Source organism: Esox lucius, chromosome 10 (assembly GCF_011004845.1).
Source record: "Esox lucius isolate fEsoLuc1 chromosome 10, fEsoLuc1.pri, whole genome shotgun sequence".
NCBI lineage: Eukaryota > Metazoa > Chordata > Actinopteri > Esociformes > Esocidae > Esox > Esox lucius.
This window is the reverse complement of record NC_047578.1, coordinates 12,792,163-12,807,728: the sequence shown is the minus strand read 5'-3', so window position 1 is coordinate 12,807,728 and position 15,566 is coordinate 12,792,163. Positions and strand designations below refer to the sequence as shown.

Below are 15,566 nucleotides of genomic sequence, written 5' to 3'. Positions count from 1 at the left end.
AAAAAGTATAAACGCAATTGTGAGGTATTCCGTTCTTTTTAAACTAGTGGTCAATACCATGGGGTCATTTTCTTGATACATTGCACACTAATTGAGTTAAAGATTAGTAAATGATTGATTGAGTTTCTGACACACAATGAGTCACTCTTTCAGTTATAGAATAGCTGATTTTGTCTTACTGACATTTACGTTACAGGCCACTCAAGGAGTATGTTGTTTGTTATATAATACGTGTATCGCTTAATAATAACGGTCCTTGGTCAGTTTGTATAACTATGTTGTGGTAATTCCCACACAGCAAGACAGTCTCGTGGGATGACATCAGTCACCGACTGTTGTTGTGGGAAACGCTATCATAATCTCAGAGATACGAAACAGCAAATCAACGGGGTTTCTCTTCGTGTTTGTGTAATATATTTAACACTTCTGTAGGGATAAAGGTACACACTAAATAAGGGTAAGTGTGGTTTTATTTGTGAATTGCAAAATGGCTTCTAAAAATGGCTTTCAATTTTATCAGTACATTTGTCGTTATAGAACAGCTAGCCAGCGAACGTTAGCGTACATGTTATTAGAGCTAGTCATATGTACTAGCTAGTCTAATGTCCTACTATTCTTAACCGTTGTTTACTTAATTAACTGCCTAATATAGCTATTCGCTAATGGTTTGTAATACATTGGAACTGAGAACTACATTTTTTCTTCGAATTTTTGTAGAACGACAACACTAGGGCTTACATGCAAAACAATTGTAATATTACTAAAATGTTTGCAGAATGTTTCCGTTTCCAAAGCAAAGCAATGCTAGGTAGCTAACCTTAGCCCTCCACTATGCAACGGTTATGTTAGTGATGGGTGCGCGAACGAACGGCTCTTTTTGGTTAACGTTGGGAACTGAAACACCGGTGAAAATAGCCATTCATTTTAAGCTCAAAGATTAATTGCAGATGAGGTGAAAGCGAATTCACTACTAAAGATTGTATATCTGTATTGCATAATCGGTAAATAGTATTGAGAGCGTGTATTTATGTTCCACGTACAGTAAATTTTTCTAGAATCGTAATGTCAGTAAAAAAACAGCAGGCGATGTAATAATTACGACTGGTAAGAAGTAAAATTGGGAGCCAAATAAGCCGACTCTTTCTGGTGAACTGAGCTACAAGAGCCGACTCATGAAAAAGAAGCGCATCACTAGTCTACTACTTTCTCGAAATTAATTATGGCTGTCTGACTACGTTCATCAGCAATGGGTTGTTTTACTATGGGACAACATAATGGTTTTGCTCTTGATTTGCTAACCTACTGTCATTGTTTCTAAATGAAACTGTACCTTGTATTGAAACGTCAGCTAGTCAATCGTCTCCCGCACCGCAGTCACGGGTTTTTAGCCACGGGTGTACGAGCGTCTGATAGTCGTGCAACCTGCTAATTTTTTTGTCATTTACAGAGGAGTTAGTCTGTTTATAGTGAAATACAGCGATACAGGGTCTATGTATCATTAACTTTATGACAATACTGGCTGGGAGACATTTCTTTAGATTGTCTACACAACAACGTCGTCATCTGGGAACAAGCGCCCTGTAAGCGAGAATGCCATTTCGCATCTATAGCGATTATTTAATAATGCGGTCAAAGCAGGGTGTAGCCTACGGATTTGATAGATTTTGCTTCAGGTCTGCTGATGTACACGTCTGATATAATGGTTGCATTGATAATTGAGGTTAACAAGCCGGTTGAAATATTTTTATTCCGTTGTCTATCTGGTTTATTTTGAGAGGCAGACAGGGCTGTATGCTAAATCTGTACTCTTTATTTGTATTGGTTTCGCCTGATAAATGAATAAAATGTATTAGTCTGCCTTTAGCTCCCAAGTAGTATTAATGGCAAAGTCTTCAAGGTAGTTACATGTAGTACCAATAAGAATCAAAACGGCTCATTATTTAATGTACTGTAGTGGCAGCCGATGTTTGTTTCTTGAAATTTGAACCAGCGGCCGCATACATTATCAGTTTTAAGGACATAAATACATTTCTTCAATTGTGAATGTGAAGCCATAATATTTCTGTTTTTGTTGGAGACTATTAACGTTATTAATCTGCATGCTACTTCCAAAATATGTTATTTTACTGTCTGCTGTTTTAGGGTTTAGTATTAGGACTAGACTGTTTTTCTTTTGTGGCCTAGTCTAGGATATCAGTGGAATATTCCTGGAACGTGGTAGTAACAACAAATCTGCCATGTAATCAACAGGCCTTCTCTTTTCCCCCTGGATATCCATCCTGTTTTATGGACACAACACAGTTTTAGGCCTTTATGCAATAGATTCATTTAACTCTGACATGAATTGCAAACATCTGTGCTTCCCTCTGCTAGATTGAGTTTCTGTTTGTATTGTGGTAATTAGTTGCATTTTGGTTAATTTGGACTGTGGTCTTAATTAGGGTTGTTGTGATGAAAACATTGGTTCTTATTCCATGGCAAACATGAAGCAAAACAAACTCATCGGTCACTGCTATATGTGAAATCTTGTGTAATATACAGTACCAGTCAAAAGTTTGGGCACACCTACTTATTCAAGAGTATTTCTTTATTTTTGAAATGAAATAGCAAATGTAATCATGTTGTAAACAAAAAAGTGCTAAACAAATCAAAATGCATTCAGATGTTTAATTCTTCAAAGTAGCTACCCTTTGCCTTGATGACATCTTTGCACACTCTTGGCATTCTCTCAACCAGCTTCATGAGGTGGTCACCTGGAATGCTTTTCCAGCAGTCTTGGAGGAGTTCCCACATATGCTGATCATTTGTTGGCTGCTTTTCTTCACTCTGTCATCCAACTCATCTCAATGGGGTTGAAGTCGGGTGATTGTTGAGGCCAGGTCATCTGATGCAGCACCATCACTCTCTCACTCTCCTTGGTCAAATAGCTCTTATACAGCCTGTAGGTGTTTTTTTGGTAATTGTCCTGTTAAAAATTAATGGTTGTCCCACTAAGTGCCAACCAGATGGTGTGTCGCTGTAGAATGCTGTGGTAGTCATTCTGGTTGAATATGGACTAAATAAACCACAGTGTCACCAGTAAAGCACACATCTGCGTATACCACCTACATGCTTCACGGTTGGAACCACACATGTGGAGATCATTGTTTCACCCACCCTGCATCTCTCAAAGACACTGTTGTAACCAAACATCAGACCAGTGGACAGATCTCTACAGTTTTAATGTCATATTTTTTTGGTGTTTTTCAGTATTGGTTTCTTTGCAGCAGTTCAACCATGAAATGCCTGATTCACGCAATCTTCTCTGAACAGTTGATGCTGAGATGTCTGTAACTTGAACTCTGTGAAGCATTTGGGCTGCAATCTGAGGTACCATATTGATTGACCTGTCTTAAAGTTATGATGGAGTGTCATTTTTCTTTGGAGCTGTTTTTGCCATAATATGGACTACTACAGTACAGATATAATTATGGTCTTCTGTATACCAACCCTATCTTGTCACAATGCAACTGATTGGCTTAAATGCATTAAGAAGGAAATTCATGATTTTTACTTTTAACAAGGCACACCTTTTAATTGAAAAGCATTCCAGGTGACTACCACATGAAGCTGGTTGGGAAATTGCAAAGTGTGTGAATAGCTTTCATCAAGGCAAAGGGTGGCTGTTTTGAAGAATCTATAATATAAAATGTATCCCAGACAGAGTCTAATCATTAGATTAGAGTTGTGCATGAACAACAGATACAAAGAAGCCCGAAAAAAGTACACAAAAATGAATTTCCAATATATTCAGTAACAGTCAAGGGTGTTTGAGTCCTGTCCATAGTTAACAAAAACAATGCATTAGTCGTTAAATGGTTTGCTATACATTTTTCTATGTCATCAAATAATTACAAATAGGCTTCTTGCAATTATTAGGTTAAGCTACCAGGACTTTATTCATTTTGCCAAGCTAAGTGTTTTAGTTGCAAAATGTTTCCTAAAAGTGAACTGGAAGGGACTAGGGACTTACCTGAATTTGCCTGATACAAACTATATGTTGCCAGTAGGCCTAGTTGCCAGTCTGAGTCTCTGGTGGTTGTGTCCTGGACCTAAGTAACCTTGCCTTCAGTTGATGAGTGCTTTTACGTATGCACAGAATTTGAATCATATTTGGTACATACAAAACATTTCCCAGCTTGCAGACTGACTTGTTTCGCATACACTAATATAATGAGGAAAGAAGTTCAAGGCACAAGTATTAGCTTAGTATTAGTATTCTTTAACAGTCATTACTGCAAATTGACAAGTAAACACTGCAAAAATTTAAGCAACAAAGCTTGGAAGGATTTTTAGGACTATGAACATATACTTGGAAAACAGTTTCTGTCCACTTGGCAGAGGAAGTGAGGTATTTAGCCAAAATAAATTGGTAATAGGTAGTTTATAATGTTGGTGAAATTTCCACAGTGAATACTACCTATACTTTCACATTTTATATTGCCTTTCTTTGCATTTAGATGGGTCAGATTAGCATACTTACAAAACATTGGCCACTGAAACTTCATACTGGCTGTTGAAATGGGCTTTGGTTGGGGTTCCATGTTTGGCTTTTGAAAATTGTATTGAATATGCCATGTTTAAAGAAAAAATATCCAAATTGGATGTTCGGGATTATATACTTTTTATGAATTAAATTGGCCAATTGATCATAAATTAAATTTCAACAAAATAATATTGGATTACGTTTCTAACTAAACAAATTATTTCAGAACAATCAAAGATAGTGGGCCAAGTCACAGCTTGCTGAAATGGAAAGACTCCTCACTAAAACAAACTGGTAGGTCTGCCTTTACATTTTGTATCTGTGAACCTTCTTTACCCAATTACTAAATACCTTAATTATATGTTTTTTATATAACAGGATGAAAAGACACAAAGGAATTTGTCTTAAACTTGCAGACTGAAGACATTTGATATTAGTTAGAAAAGGGTCTTTAAGAAGTAACAAGTAACGTTCAAGTGTAGACGGTCTGCTTTAATTTGAGGGCACTTACATCCAAAAACTGTGAACTGTGTAGGAATTACAGGCCTTTCATGCATAGTCCCCATTGAAACACATTGTTAGTGTTATTCTGCTGCTTTGTTTTGGCCTTTGCTGCATATCGTTTCATAGGGAATTGTCTGAGGTGTCTTGTGTTACATCACCAAAGTGTTGGGATCTAAAGTCCTAACATGGCGGCTCTCTAAACAAACACTTTAATTCATGGCTCGTGTGTGTGTGTGTGACAAAGAGAGGTGTTCTGGAAAGCTGTCAGTGAGCTGCTATTCAGTTCTGGGCAGTCCCTAACTGAGCTGATGGATTTATTTGTCTACACTACAAGACTTCTTGATGTAGACATACAGAAGGATGAGGGCATGGACAGAGCCTACAGGGATTCCTGGTGGGCTTTTTACTGTGCCAGATAGTAAATTACGGAATTCAGTACATTCTGATGAATACTGGCAAGCATCTGTTATGAATGTAATGAGAAGGCTGTGAAGCAGGTTGCTAGGGAATGTCATCTTTCCAGCAGGGTTTGATCTGACTGGTGGTCAGAGACAGGATCAGGAAGCAGGCTTAGGTAGCTGTAATATGACAGGCAGTTGTTAGATAATTCCACTGTTATTTAATGTGGCCTTAGTGAGGGAGGGATTAAAATGGGAGGGATTGAGAGGCGCCTGATGTAGTAATCTGATCTCCCACTTCTCTGCGTTCCCTTTCCCATCCAACTGAATGTGGGAGAGACAAGATTAGTGAGGTGTGGGTGTATATATAAGTATTACACACTGTATTATAGCACAAACAGGTATTTAATAAGGGATAGAACACCTAATGTATCCAGACCTTTTGTTAGGACTTCATGTATTCAATTGAATGTGACATATTAAAGTCAAATGTATTTATATCAATCAATAAAATGTATTTATAAAGCCCTTTTCACATCAGCAGATGTCACAAAGTGCTTTTACAAAACACCTGGCCTTAAACCCCAAAACTCTAACTCAGTTAGAGCAGGTTCAAGCTAGCATGAGTACCTGGTCGCCTGGTTCTCTCCCCAGAATAATGCAATTTGATAGAATTTGGGGAAATCACAATCATTTATTTGAAACACAAATGTTCTGTCACAGAAAAAACACAACATTGGGGAACACCAATTTGTTGTTCTTATTTTGAAGTATAAAAAATGTTGTTATTGAAATGGGTAACTTTTGTATGATTGAATATTACATTTGTATGATTGAATATTACATCATCAGAACCCCATTTGTTTTTATTGCATTAACACCAGGGTGCACAGGTACAGAAATGACAAAACATCGGTATCGGACGATTGTGGTATATGAATATTGGCATCAGCCAAGAATTGGCGTCTTTTTATCGGTGCATATCCCTACTTGTCGTTGAACAAACATATCCTATATCCTATAATGGGAGAAAAACTTCCCATGACAGGGAGATTCATGTAGTTCTATTTAATCCGTCTGTCAACTTTGGAAACCATGTGGGTCAAAAATTAGTATTCTGCTGTAGACTAAATCCATCATTACCCTCATCTTTTTGAGTCATTAACACTGATAAGAAAAAGTCCAACAGACTCTTTGGCAAGCTAATCATATGATTATATTATATTAATCACTGGGATGAAATGTTTGATGACTTATGAATTTGGCAGACTTGTCACTTGTAAAATTCAGTGGAAAAAAACAACTGTATTGGGAAATCTTGTCCAACACTTTACAACCACATAGCACACGTGTGCAACCAGTGTGTTTGGTGAGGGGGGGAAACATGGGGAAAAAAGTGATGGTTTATTATTTGGATTAGGCATTGATGTGAGTCTCTTAGTCTATGTAGACTGACATGGAAGGATGTAGAATAACATTGTCAAGACGTGGATTGCAATGTTCCAGAATCACTGTTTTGGAACAGACTACGTTTGGGGCGGTGTTTCATGTGGCTTAATTTAACTCTGTTACCGATGCCTCCTCACTGCTCCTTATGTTCCAGAGAGCAGACCAACTTAAGCAGCTTAGCAGTGTTGGTGTTGGGTACGTGACTATTTGTTAACTCTCAGGGTGTCTTCGGGAAGGCTCACTGAGGCTGCTGCCTTTCAGGTTGTCTTTCCAGCCTGCTTCCTCATAACTTCATCATCTTTGTAATTAGGTAGGTTTAGTGTCTGTGTATTGGCCAGTGTGATTAACAATGGCAGTTCTTTCCCTGGGGGCTATTTAGTGGGTATGAGTAAAACAATGGAGGAAATTATAAAAAATTTTTGCCCTAGCATTAAAACTTGTGAAGACTTGTAAAACATGCATACTCTAACAAATTCCCATCAAGCGTGCCGCACAAGCCCTGAAAAGTGAAGCCAAAACGTCTCGATCGCCCCCTGGTGAGTGGTCCCAGTATAGGTCATAAACCCCGCCTTCCCCATGTTATTCAATGGGACGCGAGACCAACTAAACAATTAAATTACCCTTCAAATATATTTTTTCCGAAGCTGGTTTCTGTCATTTACTGTAGTTTGTATCACGCTAATGTCAATTATTTTTAAAATAAGTTGGTTTTTAGTTAGTTATTTAATGCTCTAAAAACGGTGGTGTGACGTCGTGATTCACAGCTGTGATTGACATCTATCTGAGCCGAGGAGCCACTGAAGCCCTATCAGGCTTTTTTCGCGATCTTCGGAGGACTGAGGAGATTGGAGCTTTACATTTAATCTCTAAATTTCTATAATTCATATAATTTCACACGGACATAATGGGTTGTTCTGCAGTACATTGTGCTAACCGATCTGGCATTTCCAATAGATCTTAGAAGTTAAATTTATAAGCTATTTAATTAGTAAATAAATGTAATGGGCTAGCTAACGTTAGCTAAAAGACAACAAGCCTCGTTAATAGCCATGTTAATAGCTAGCAGGTGATCGTTAGCTAGAAGTTACCAATTATTTTTGTATTAGGCCTATTCTAAATTAAGGTTAAACATGATGTAAGTTAGGCTATAACATATCGTATAGGTTTAACAAGCAAAGGTTGTACTGTACTTGGACTTGCGATTGATTACGGTATGCGCATTCTGCGAGGGAGAGTGAGGGCGGGGCACAGGGGTGGGGCCGTTGATTTCGCGGCTTTACGGCTTTACTTTCTGCTCGCTACTGCGCAGAACTACTGCGCAGAACTGGTCCCAAGATCGCTATCTGCGCAGACGCAAGTCCAAGATGTCAGCGCCGTATCGGGACACTGGCGGCTTCAGTTTTCACCAATGGAAAAGAGCGAAAGGGCGTCGTCCATTTTTTTTTACAGTCTATGATTCCCATCTACTGCCTCACTTTCCAGGAAAGTCATGCTTGTCACGTTATCTCAAAGTCCCATCCAATAGTGGTACATAAGAATGTTATAGTACTCCAGTCCAGGACTCAGACTTGTTGGACTATTGCCATTACACTATGTTTGACTGGATAAATATAATTATTTTGAGTTAATGTGGTCCCATCTACTCGGACTTGAGTACTCGGACCAGGACACGAGCACCAGAATGCAGACCTCAGCCATAGAGAATCATGACTTGACTCAGACACGAGCACAGGTGACTTGGGACATGACTCAGACTTGAGGTCTACTGAATTGTCTCCCTCTCTGGTACATACTGTATGTATAGAAATGGGGGCCATGAATATTACTGTTTTTTAAATCTTTTGTTCCATATTCTTCAGGCCTCTGCTGACAGAACCAGACCATGTCTCAGGACAAAAGCGGTTACCCCGGGGTCATGGGGGAGAACAACCCCCTCCACAACAATGTCTACGGACCACCTCAGCCAGGGTTCGGGATGCCTCCACCAAACTACACCCAGGCCCCCGTGCAAGCTCCATACCCCGGCCATACCCCTGTTGCCTATGGCCAACCTGCACCATACGCTCAGCCTGTACCCTATGCTCAACCTGCACCGTATGCTCAACCTGCACCATACGCTCAGCCTGGATATCCCCACGGGGGCCCTGGATTCGAACAGGGACCGTACCCTCAGATGCCCTATCCCCAGGGTCCATACCCCACAGGGCCTTTCCAGCAGCCTGTCCAGCCTGGCTTCCATGGTGACCCCAATGGTGAGCAGACAGAAGCGTAGATCAAGCAGTACGTTGAACGGTCTATGAAAAGGTGTCTCTTTGGGTGTGGTTCTTGTGGCTCTGTCTCCATGTATACAATGGCTACAATGGTTTTAAGAGAGTGAAACTGTCCCTGGGCTAACTTTTTAGACTGTAATTTACATAGCAAATTGTTGCAAGTGCATCAAAAGCAACTGCCTCTGGTACAGTTAAATGTATGCTATTACAAAATAATGTTGGCGTACTCTTTAAAAGCTCAACTTAAAAAGGATTGTGCTCCAAGGGCCAAACTTTCTCACTAAATGACTGAGCGGTCAGTACCCATCAACCAACTATATCAATGACTGGTTTTAGAAATGGCACGTACAGTGATTTGACACCCCATAGTGCTCCAAAACCTACCGGTTATTTGGTCTTTACTGTTGTTTTTTTGTTGGGGTTTTCAGCTTCCATGGGTGACGGTTACCATGGGGACGTTCCACCATCTTATTACGACAATGAAGATTTCACAAACTCTGGCTTTGAGGACAAGAACATCAGACAGGCCTTTATCAGAAAGGTGAGAACGTAATGATGATGGTGTCAGTTGAGTGAAAGGAAGTGATCAAAAGCCAAATCATGTAGATGATCAAAACCAAGTAATTGCTAATCTTTTCGTGTTGTTGATTATTTTCTAATCTTCACGTTTTGTGTTGTGAAATTTGCAATTATGGACCTTTTGGATTGCCACTCCTATAGAAGGCTCAAGAGAGTCAAAATGTCAAGAATTATGTCCTCAAATTAATATCTTAATGCCATTTTAATAACATTTATTACTCAACAAAGAAGTGTTTACTGACGCACATGTTGGAGGAGAGCGCATTCCATGGCCACCAGTCACAATTAAGCTTTGCCGACCTATCATTTGCAACAAAGAGTGCAACGAACAGCACTAAGCCAGTTTGTGCTGCCCTACGCTGGAACCATGTACACCATGTACCAGAATTCTAACCCCTGGCTGAATTACTGTTCTGTGAGCATTTCTGTGAGCTGTTCTGTGTGACACAGATTCTGTTTTGCTCCAATGGGGGCCCTGCAATAGACAATGTTTACCAACCTGATATTGAGCACTACCTCTCATAGTTATCAAAAACCTTTCTCAAGACATTCCTATAACATGTCTGTCCAACTTCCTCCTCTTCCCCAGGTGTTCCTGGTGCTGACCATTCAACTGATAGTCACTTTTTGCTTCGTGGCCGTCTTTACCTTTGTGGACGACGCCAAGATGTTTGTGCGGCGTAACCCATGGACATACTATGTCTCGTACGCCATCTTCTTTGTGTCTCTGATCGTCCTCAGCTGCTTTGCAGAGTTACGCCGCAAACACCCCTGGAACCTGGTGGCATTGGTACGGTCTAACCCTGACTCTGGATGTATGATAAATGGCACCTAGTTCTGTAGATAGTGCACCACCAGGGCCCATGGTGTGTTAGGTAAGGGAGAAAGGTCCATTTGGGATGCAGACTCTTATGTGTTTCTGCCTTTGCATGCATATGGACTGTCAATTGAGTGTAAAGAATGATGACACTGATACAAGTGATCAGATGTTCTTTCATATGGTTAGGGTTAGGTGGTACTGTAGTAAGCTTACTGTTCTTTCAGCAAAATACTCAAATCGTTCCCCATTGTCACTTAAAACATGGCTGAAAATAAAGGTAATATGCTGTAATAATGTCTGCTGATTATTTTAGTACACTTAAGGTTGTTTACTGTGGGATGGATGCGCTGTAGTTTATAGTAAAATGGACTGTGTTTTCTGTGTGTTTGTCATTAGGCCATCCTGACTCTGAGCCTGTCCTACATGGTGGGGATGATTGCCAGCTTCTACGATACTGAGACTGTCATCATGGCCGTGGGAATCACCACTGTAGTCTGCTTTACTGTTGTCCTCTTCTCACTACAGGTCAGTATTAAGCACACACACCTCTCTTCATGGCCTTGGTTGCAGTTTCACTATTACTGTCACAGACTTGAATTGAGATGTTCACTGTTACTGTCACAGACTTGAATTGAGATGTTCACTGTTACTGTCACAGACTTGAATTGAGGAGATGTTCACTGTTACTGTCACAGACTTGAATTGAGATGTTCACTGTTACTGTCACAGACTTGAATTGAGGAGATGTTCACTGTTACTGTCACAGACTTGAATTGAGGAGATGTTCACTGTTACTGTCACAGACTTGAATTGAGGAGATGTTCACTGTTACTGTCACAGACATGAATTGAGGAGATGTTCACTGTTACTGTCACAGACTTGAATTGAGGAGATGTTCACTGTTACTGTCACAGACATGAATTGAGGAGATGTTCACTGTTACTGTCACAGACTTGAATTGAGGAGATGTTCACTGTTACTGTCACAGACTTGAATTGAGGAGCAGTTCTCTGGAACCTGGGAGAATTGAGAAATGTGCACAGGCTTTATTTAACTCTAATCTGAACTTTGTGTTGGGATAATAAAAGTCTGCGTTTTGTCTTTTTCTTCTCTAATCCAGAGCAAGTATGACTTCACTTCCTGCCGAGGGGTACTCTTAGTGTGTCTGATAGTCCTGTTGGTCTTCTCCATCCTCTGTATGTTTATCCGCCACCGGATCGTTCATATTGTCTATGCTTCCCTGGGAGCCCTGATTTTCACCTGCGTAAGTACAGGAACCCACCTGCATTTTCACCATGGGTTGTTTTGGTATCGCTTCAAAAGTAGTTTGTCTTGTAAAGGGAGCCATTTGCCTCATTCAGCACCACTATATCACCTCTAGGTATCTCGACTGGATGTGACTGAATATCAGGGCACAGTTTTGTGGAGCGGGTCTTAATTGGGGCTATCTGATGTGTTTGGTGGCATAATGAATGTTCTGGTGTATATGGGGTGATTGCTAAATCAGAGGGTTGAGGTGCAGCTATGATGCATCTTCAGCAGTAAGGGAGCTGTCTCCATCCAGCTGTCTGGGCATCTGACCAAGTTACCAGTCAGCTCCATCTGATGGCGGCCTCAGGTTTTCCACCTGTCTGAGCCCAGTCTGCACTCCCAGTGCTTACTAAGCTGGAGAACAAAAGAAGTACAGTAAAACATATAGCTACATTTAACTCTGAAGGGGGGAGAGGATGAGCAACTACATCTCCAGAGGAGGGATGGAACAGCGGGCCCAGTGGCCTTGAGTGAAAACCCTGACATAAGACAGTGAATGAAATGGAGTGTAGTCCAAATTTTGTTGGGAGAGAAAAAAATCAGAATAAAGAAATTTTTTGGCAAATCTCAGTGTCGTATGATAATACTTATCATGTGTGAATGAATCTCCTTGTGTTTAAGCAAAGTTCTATTCACGTAGCCTATAAATGTGTTTTTATTTATATTATTTATACATGGTTATTATTTTTACACACTTTCATATTTTGACATTATAAACCAAAATTATGCTATCCCTAGACAAGTTCAAATATATTCAAGCCTAGCAGCCTTTAGTAATAATGATCAGTTTTGAATATGAAAAATGAAAGGGGGTAGTCGTTTGATTTCAAGCAGAATAATAGAACATCACTGTAAACCTTTAAGGATAAAATAACTTTAGAGGCTTAACCTTTACTAGCAATTTCATATGATGTGCATACTTAGATCTTTAGGTAAAGTGTAAATATTCTGCTCCACATGAATCAAATGTCTCTAGCCATATTTCTCCATGCCTGTTTCTAGTTCCTGGCCGTGGACACCCAGCTCCTCCTCGGCAACAAGAAGCTGGCTCTGAGTCCAGAGGAGTACGTCTTTGCCGCTCTCAACCTTTACACCGACATTATCAACATCTTCCTCTACATCCTGGCTATCGTGGGACGCTCCCGCGACTAATGAACGGCACTCTCTAGGGGAGAGGGTGAGGACGGCAGCCAGAGACCTCTAGTGTGATGGAATAAATTATACTCTTTCTCCTTGCTGTTTTATGTATGATTTGTCTCTGTGTTTTGAGGTTCCCACTCGTCCCCCCAAATCAGGTAATGAATTATGTGATAGAAATTGTTGCTGTCACCTTTAGAGCAGGTCTGTAAGAGCCCAACAAAGACGGGCTCAGTTATTTATTTAGAATTAACACTGTAACAAAGTCACTTTTATTTTATTTTTTCACACCTGCCTGCTTTGTCCTCTTTGACAATATACGTAGACAATATACTTCTATTTACACAGAGATGGTAGCTAGCCTGTACAATCCTTCTAAACCACATTAGCTGAAAACTAGAACTGTTCAGTCCTCTGTGTTTAGCGCTCTGCCTTGCCGTGTAGTGTAAGCGCTGTAGAGACATTAAGAGGAAACAGAGAGTTGTGGTAAACTAACGGGGAGCGCTGCACTGGAATGCAGGCATGTGCTTTTTTGAGAAAGAAACTGCTAGGAACTAGAAATTTCACCTTTCTTGTTCTAAACTTTCAATCTAGTTTTCCCTCCTCTTCCAGCCAATGTGAAGTTTCTCTGCATGGCACCAGAAACACATCTGGGATTTGCTGTATAAAATGAGAAAAACACTCCAAAAGCATACCTCCTAGCCTGCTTGTTGCGTAGCTGTACATAGATCTGTTTGAACTCTATATGGCGCTTAGTTCTGTAACCTGCTATATAGGCATGCCCAGGTGAGTGTACAGCTGTGATGCTTGAAAGAAGATATATGCGCACTCACTGCGTATGAATAATGGTAACACTACGAATAACAAACCAGTACAAAGACCAAAACTCCAGGATGTGAATGACATTTCTGTTGTTTACATAGATGTTTGACTTAATCTGTGTTTACATAGGCACACCAATTCTGATCTTTTGTCCCCTAAATAGCCTTTTGAACAACCCCATTAGATCTTATCACATTTTATTATTTTTTTTAATGTGGATTTGAATGTGGATAATTAACAAAAATACTAATTATTGAGAAAATGTCAAATTGGGGTTGCCTGTGTAAACATCATTTTATTTATTGGAGCTGTTTTTATTCCAAATGTAGAGAAACTTGGTGAGTGACATGCTTTTGTATGACTGCTAAGCTAGGTTTGGAATTGGCTTATTTAATTTATTTCTTCTAATTCCTCATTTGTCTGTATAAACTTAATGTAAGTGTTGTGTTTCTTTCTCCATTAGAACAAATGTGAAGTATTGGAATTTCTGAACATGTTTATACTGAGCAATTGCAAGAATGTCACTAGTTTCTTGTGTTTTTTGAAACTGTTGTGAAATTGTAGATAGATGGGCAGAGATTGAAGGATCTATATTATTAAATATGTATTTATTAAAGATGCTGTAAAAGGCAAAGCTGCTTTGAGGTTTAAAGTGAATGAGCAGGAAACTTGAAACTCAATGTTCTGTTCTTCTGAATGAAGTATGGTGAAAGGGAAGAGGGAAGATCAGTATTTACAGTCTGTACAATTGGCACGTGATTTCCTAGTACTGCAGTCAAAACTAGGGCACTAATTATGAGCTAGGGTGCCATTTGGGTACAAGGGGACTACATTTGATACTTCTTGCTCAAACATGAAGGATTAATCTAATACTTGAAGACTCTAAGGAGATGATGGAAGTGTAGGGACACTAAGACTAGAAAACCACTGAGAATAATGCTGATGAAATCATTCATGTTCTCCATCGAAACAAGACACTACATCCACTAATTTGAAAACCACATTAACGCCTTGAATCTCTGAGATCAGTTATTTGGCTCCTGTTGCACGATTCTTTCCCATTCTTGCATGTGCTGTGAGTGCACGACTTGTGTCTTTTAGACATGAGAGAATAATGATGATAAGGATGAGAGTGTTATGTTGTTGTAGGGCTTACAAGCCCTGTTTTAACCATTTCAACGTTTTTGTGTTCGTATCTAACTAAATGTGTATGTATATAATACAAAGATGTAGTGGTTTGATGTGTATAAAGTCATTTGGGGCTTTGTAGTTCTGTTTGCACTGTAAATTGGCATTCAAATCGAACTGGAATTGCATTCCTTCATGCTGCTGTTTGCTTTTCATTAAAAGAGACATAATGGGAAAATCGTTGGATTGTGTGTTTTGAATCATTACTTGGGGACCCTAGGAAGAGGAGCTGCTGCAGGTTTAATAACTGTTGGTAATCCTAACCATCTATAATCCAATTCATATTATTATAGTACTTTTTTAATATCAGGTTCATTTGAAATGTGGGAGAATTAACAGATGGAAGGGGTGTGAGATAGGCTATACATTGGAAACCACTCTGAGACCGGTAATGGCAACCTTCAAAATGTAGAAAACGAATCGTAATGGCATAAGTCTCCTCTCCCCAATTACCTGGCAGTTCTAAATCTGCCAAACAACATTCCCTGTAGTGGACTTATTTTTATCCATCCCCCATAAGACTGGTGATAGTAGAGGTCTATTGGAAGATAAAGGTGGCAATT

The 15,566-nt window shown here is 39.7% G+C and overlaps 1 protein-coding gene across 4 annotated transcripts; it reads left to right on the top strand.

Annotated features, from left to right (window-relative positions):
* Nucleotides 1-222: 222 nt before the first annotated feature.
* Nucleotides 223-15,186, top strand: grinaa (glutamate receptor, ionotropic, N-methyl D-aspartate-associated protein 1a (glutamate binding)). Of its 4 annotated transcripts, none has more exons than XM_010873548.5 (7): nucleotides 223-457; nucleotides 8,736-9,128; nucleotides 9,575-9,687; nucleotides 10,315-10,515; nucleotides 10,942-11,070; nucleotides 11,666-11,809; nucleotides 12,859-15,186. In XM_010873548.5, the coding sequence occupies exons 2-7, from the start codon at nucleotides 8,759-8,761 to the stop codon at nucleotides 13,006-13,008; spliced, it is 1,107 nt and encodes a 368-aa protein (XP_010871850.1). In that variant the 5' UTR covers nucleotides 223-457; nucleotides 8,736-8,758; the 3' UTR covers nucleotides 13,009-15,186. The 4 variants fall into 4 exon arrangements, with proteins under 4 accessions (XP_010871850.1, XP_010871851.1, XP_010871852.1 ...); XM_010873549.5 differs by lacking the exon at nucleotides 223-457 and adding an exon at nucleotides 1,257-1,580; XM_010873550.4 differs by lacking the exon at nucleotides 223-457 and adding an exon at nucleotides 6,262-7,186.
* The last annotated feature ends 380 nt before the right edge of the window (nucleotides 15,187-15,566 follow it).

Excerpts from the sequence above, each read along its gene's own strand:
- grinaa (XM_010873548.5), top strand. The coding sequence starts at position 8,759 with ATGTCTCAGGACAAAAGCGGTTACCCCGGGGTCATGGGGGAGAACAAC. Across the intron at positions 10,516-10,941 it reads CCTGGAACCTGGTGGCATTG|GCCATCCTGACTCTGAGCCT; the intron begins GTACGGTCTAAC and ends GTTTGTCATTAG. Across the intron at positions 11,810-12,858 it reads GAGCCCTGATTTTCACCTGC|TTCCTGGCCGTGGACACCCA; the intron begins GTAAGTACAGGA and ends GCCTGTTTCTAG.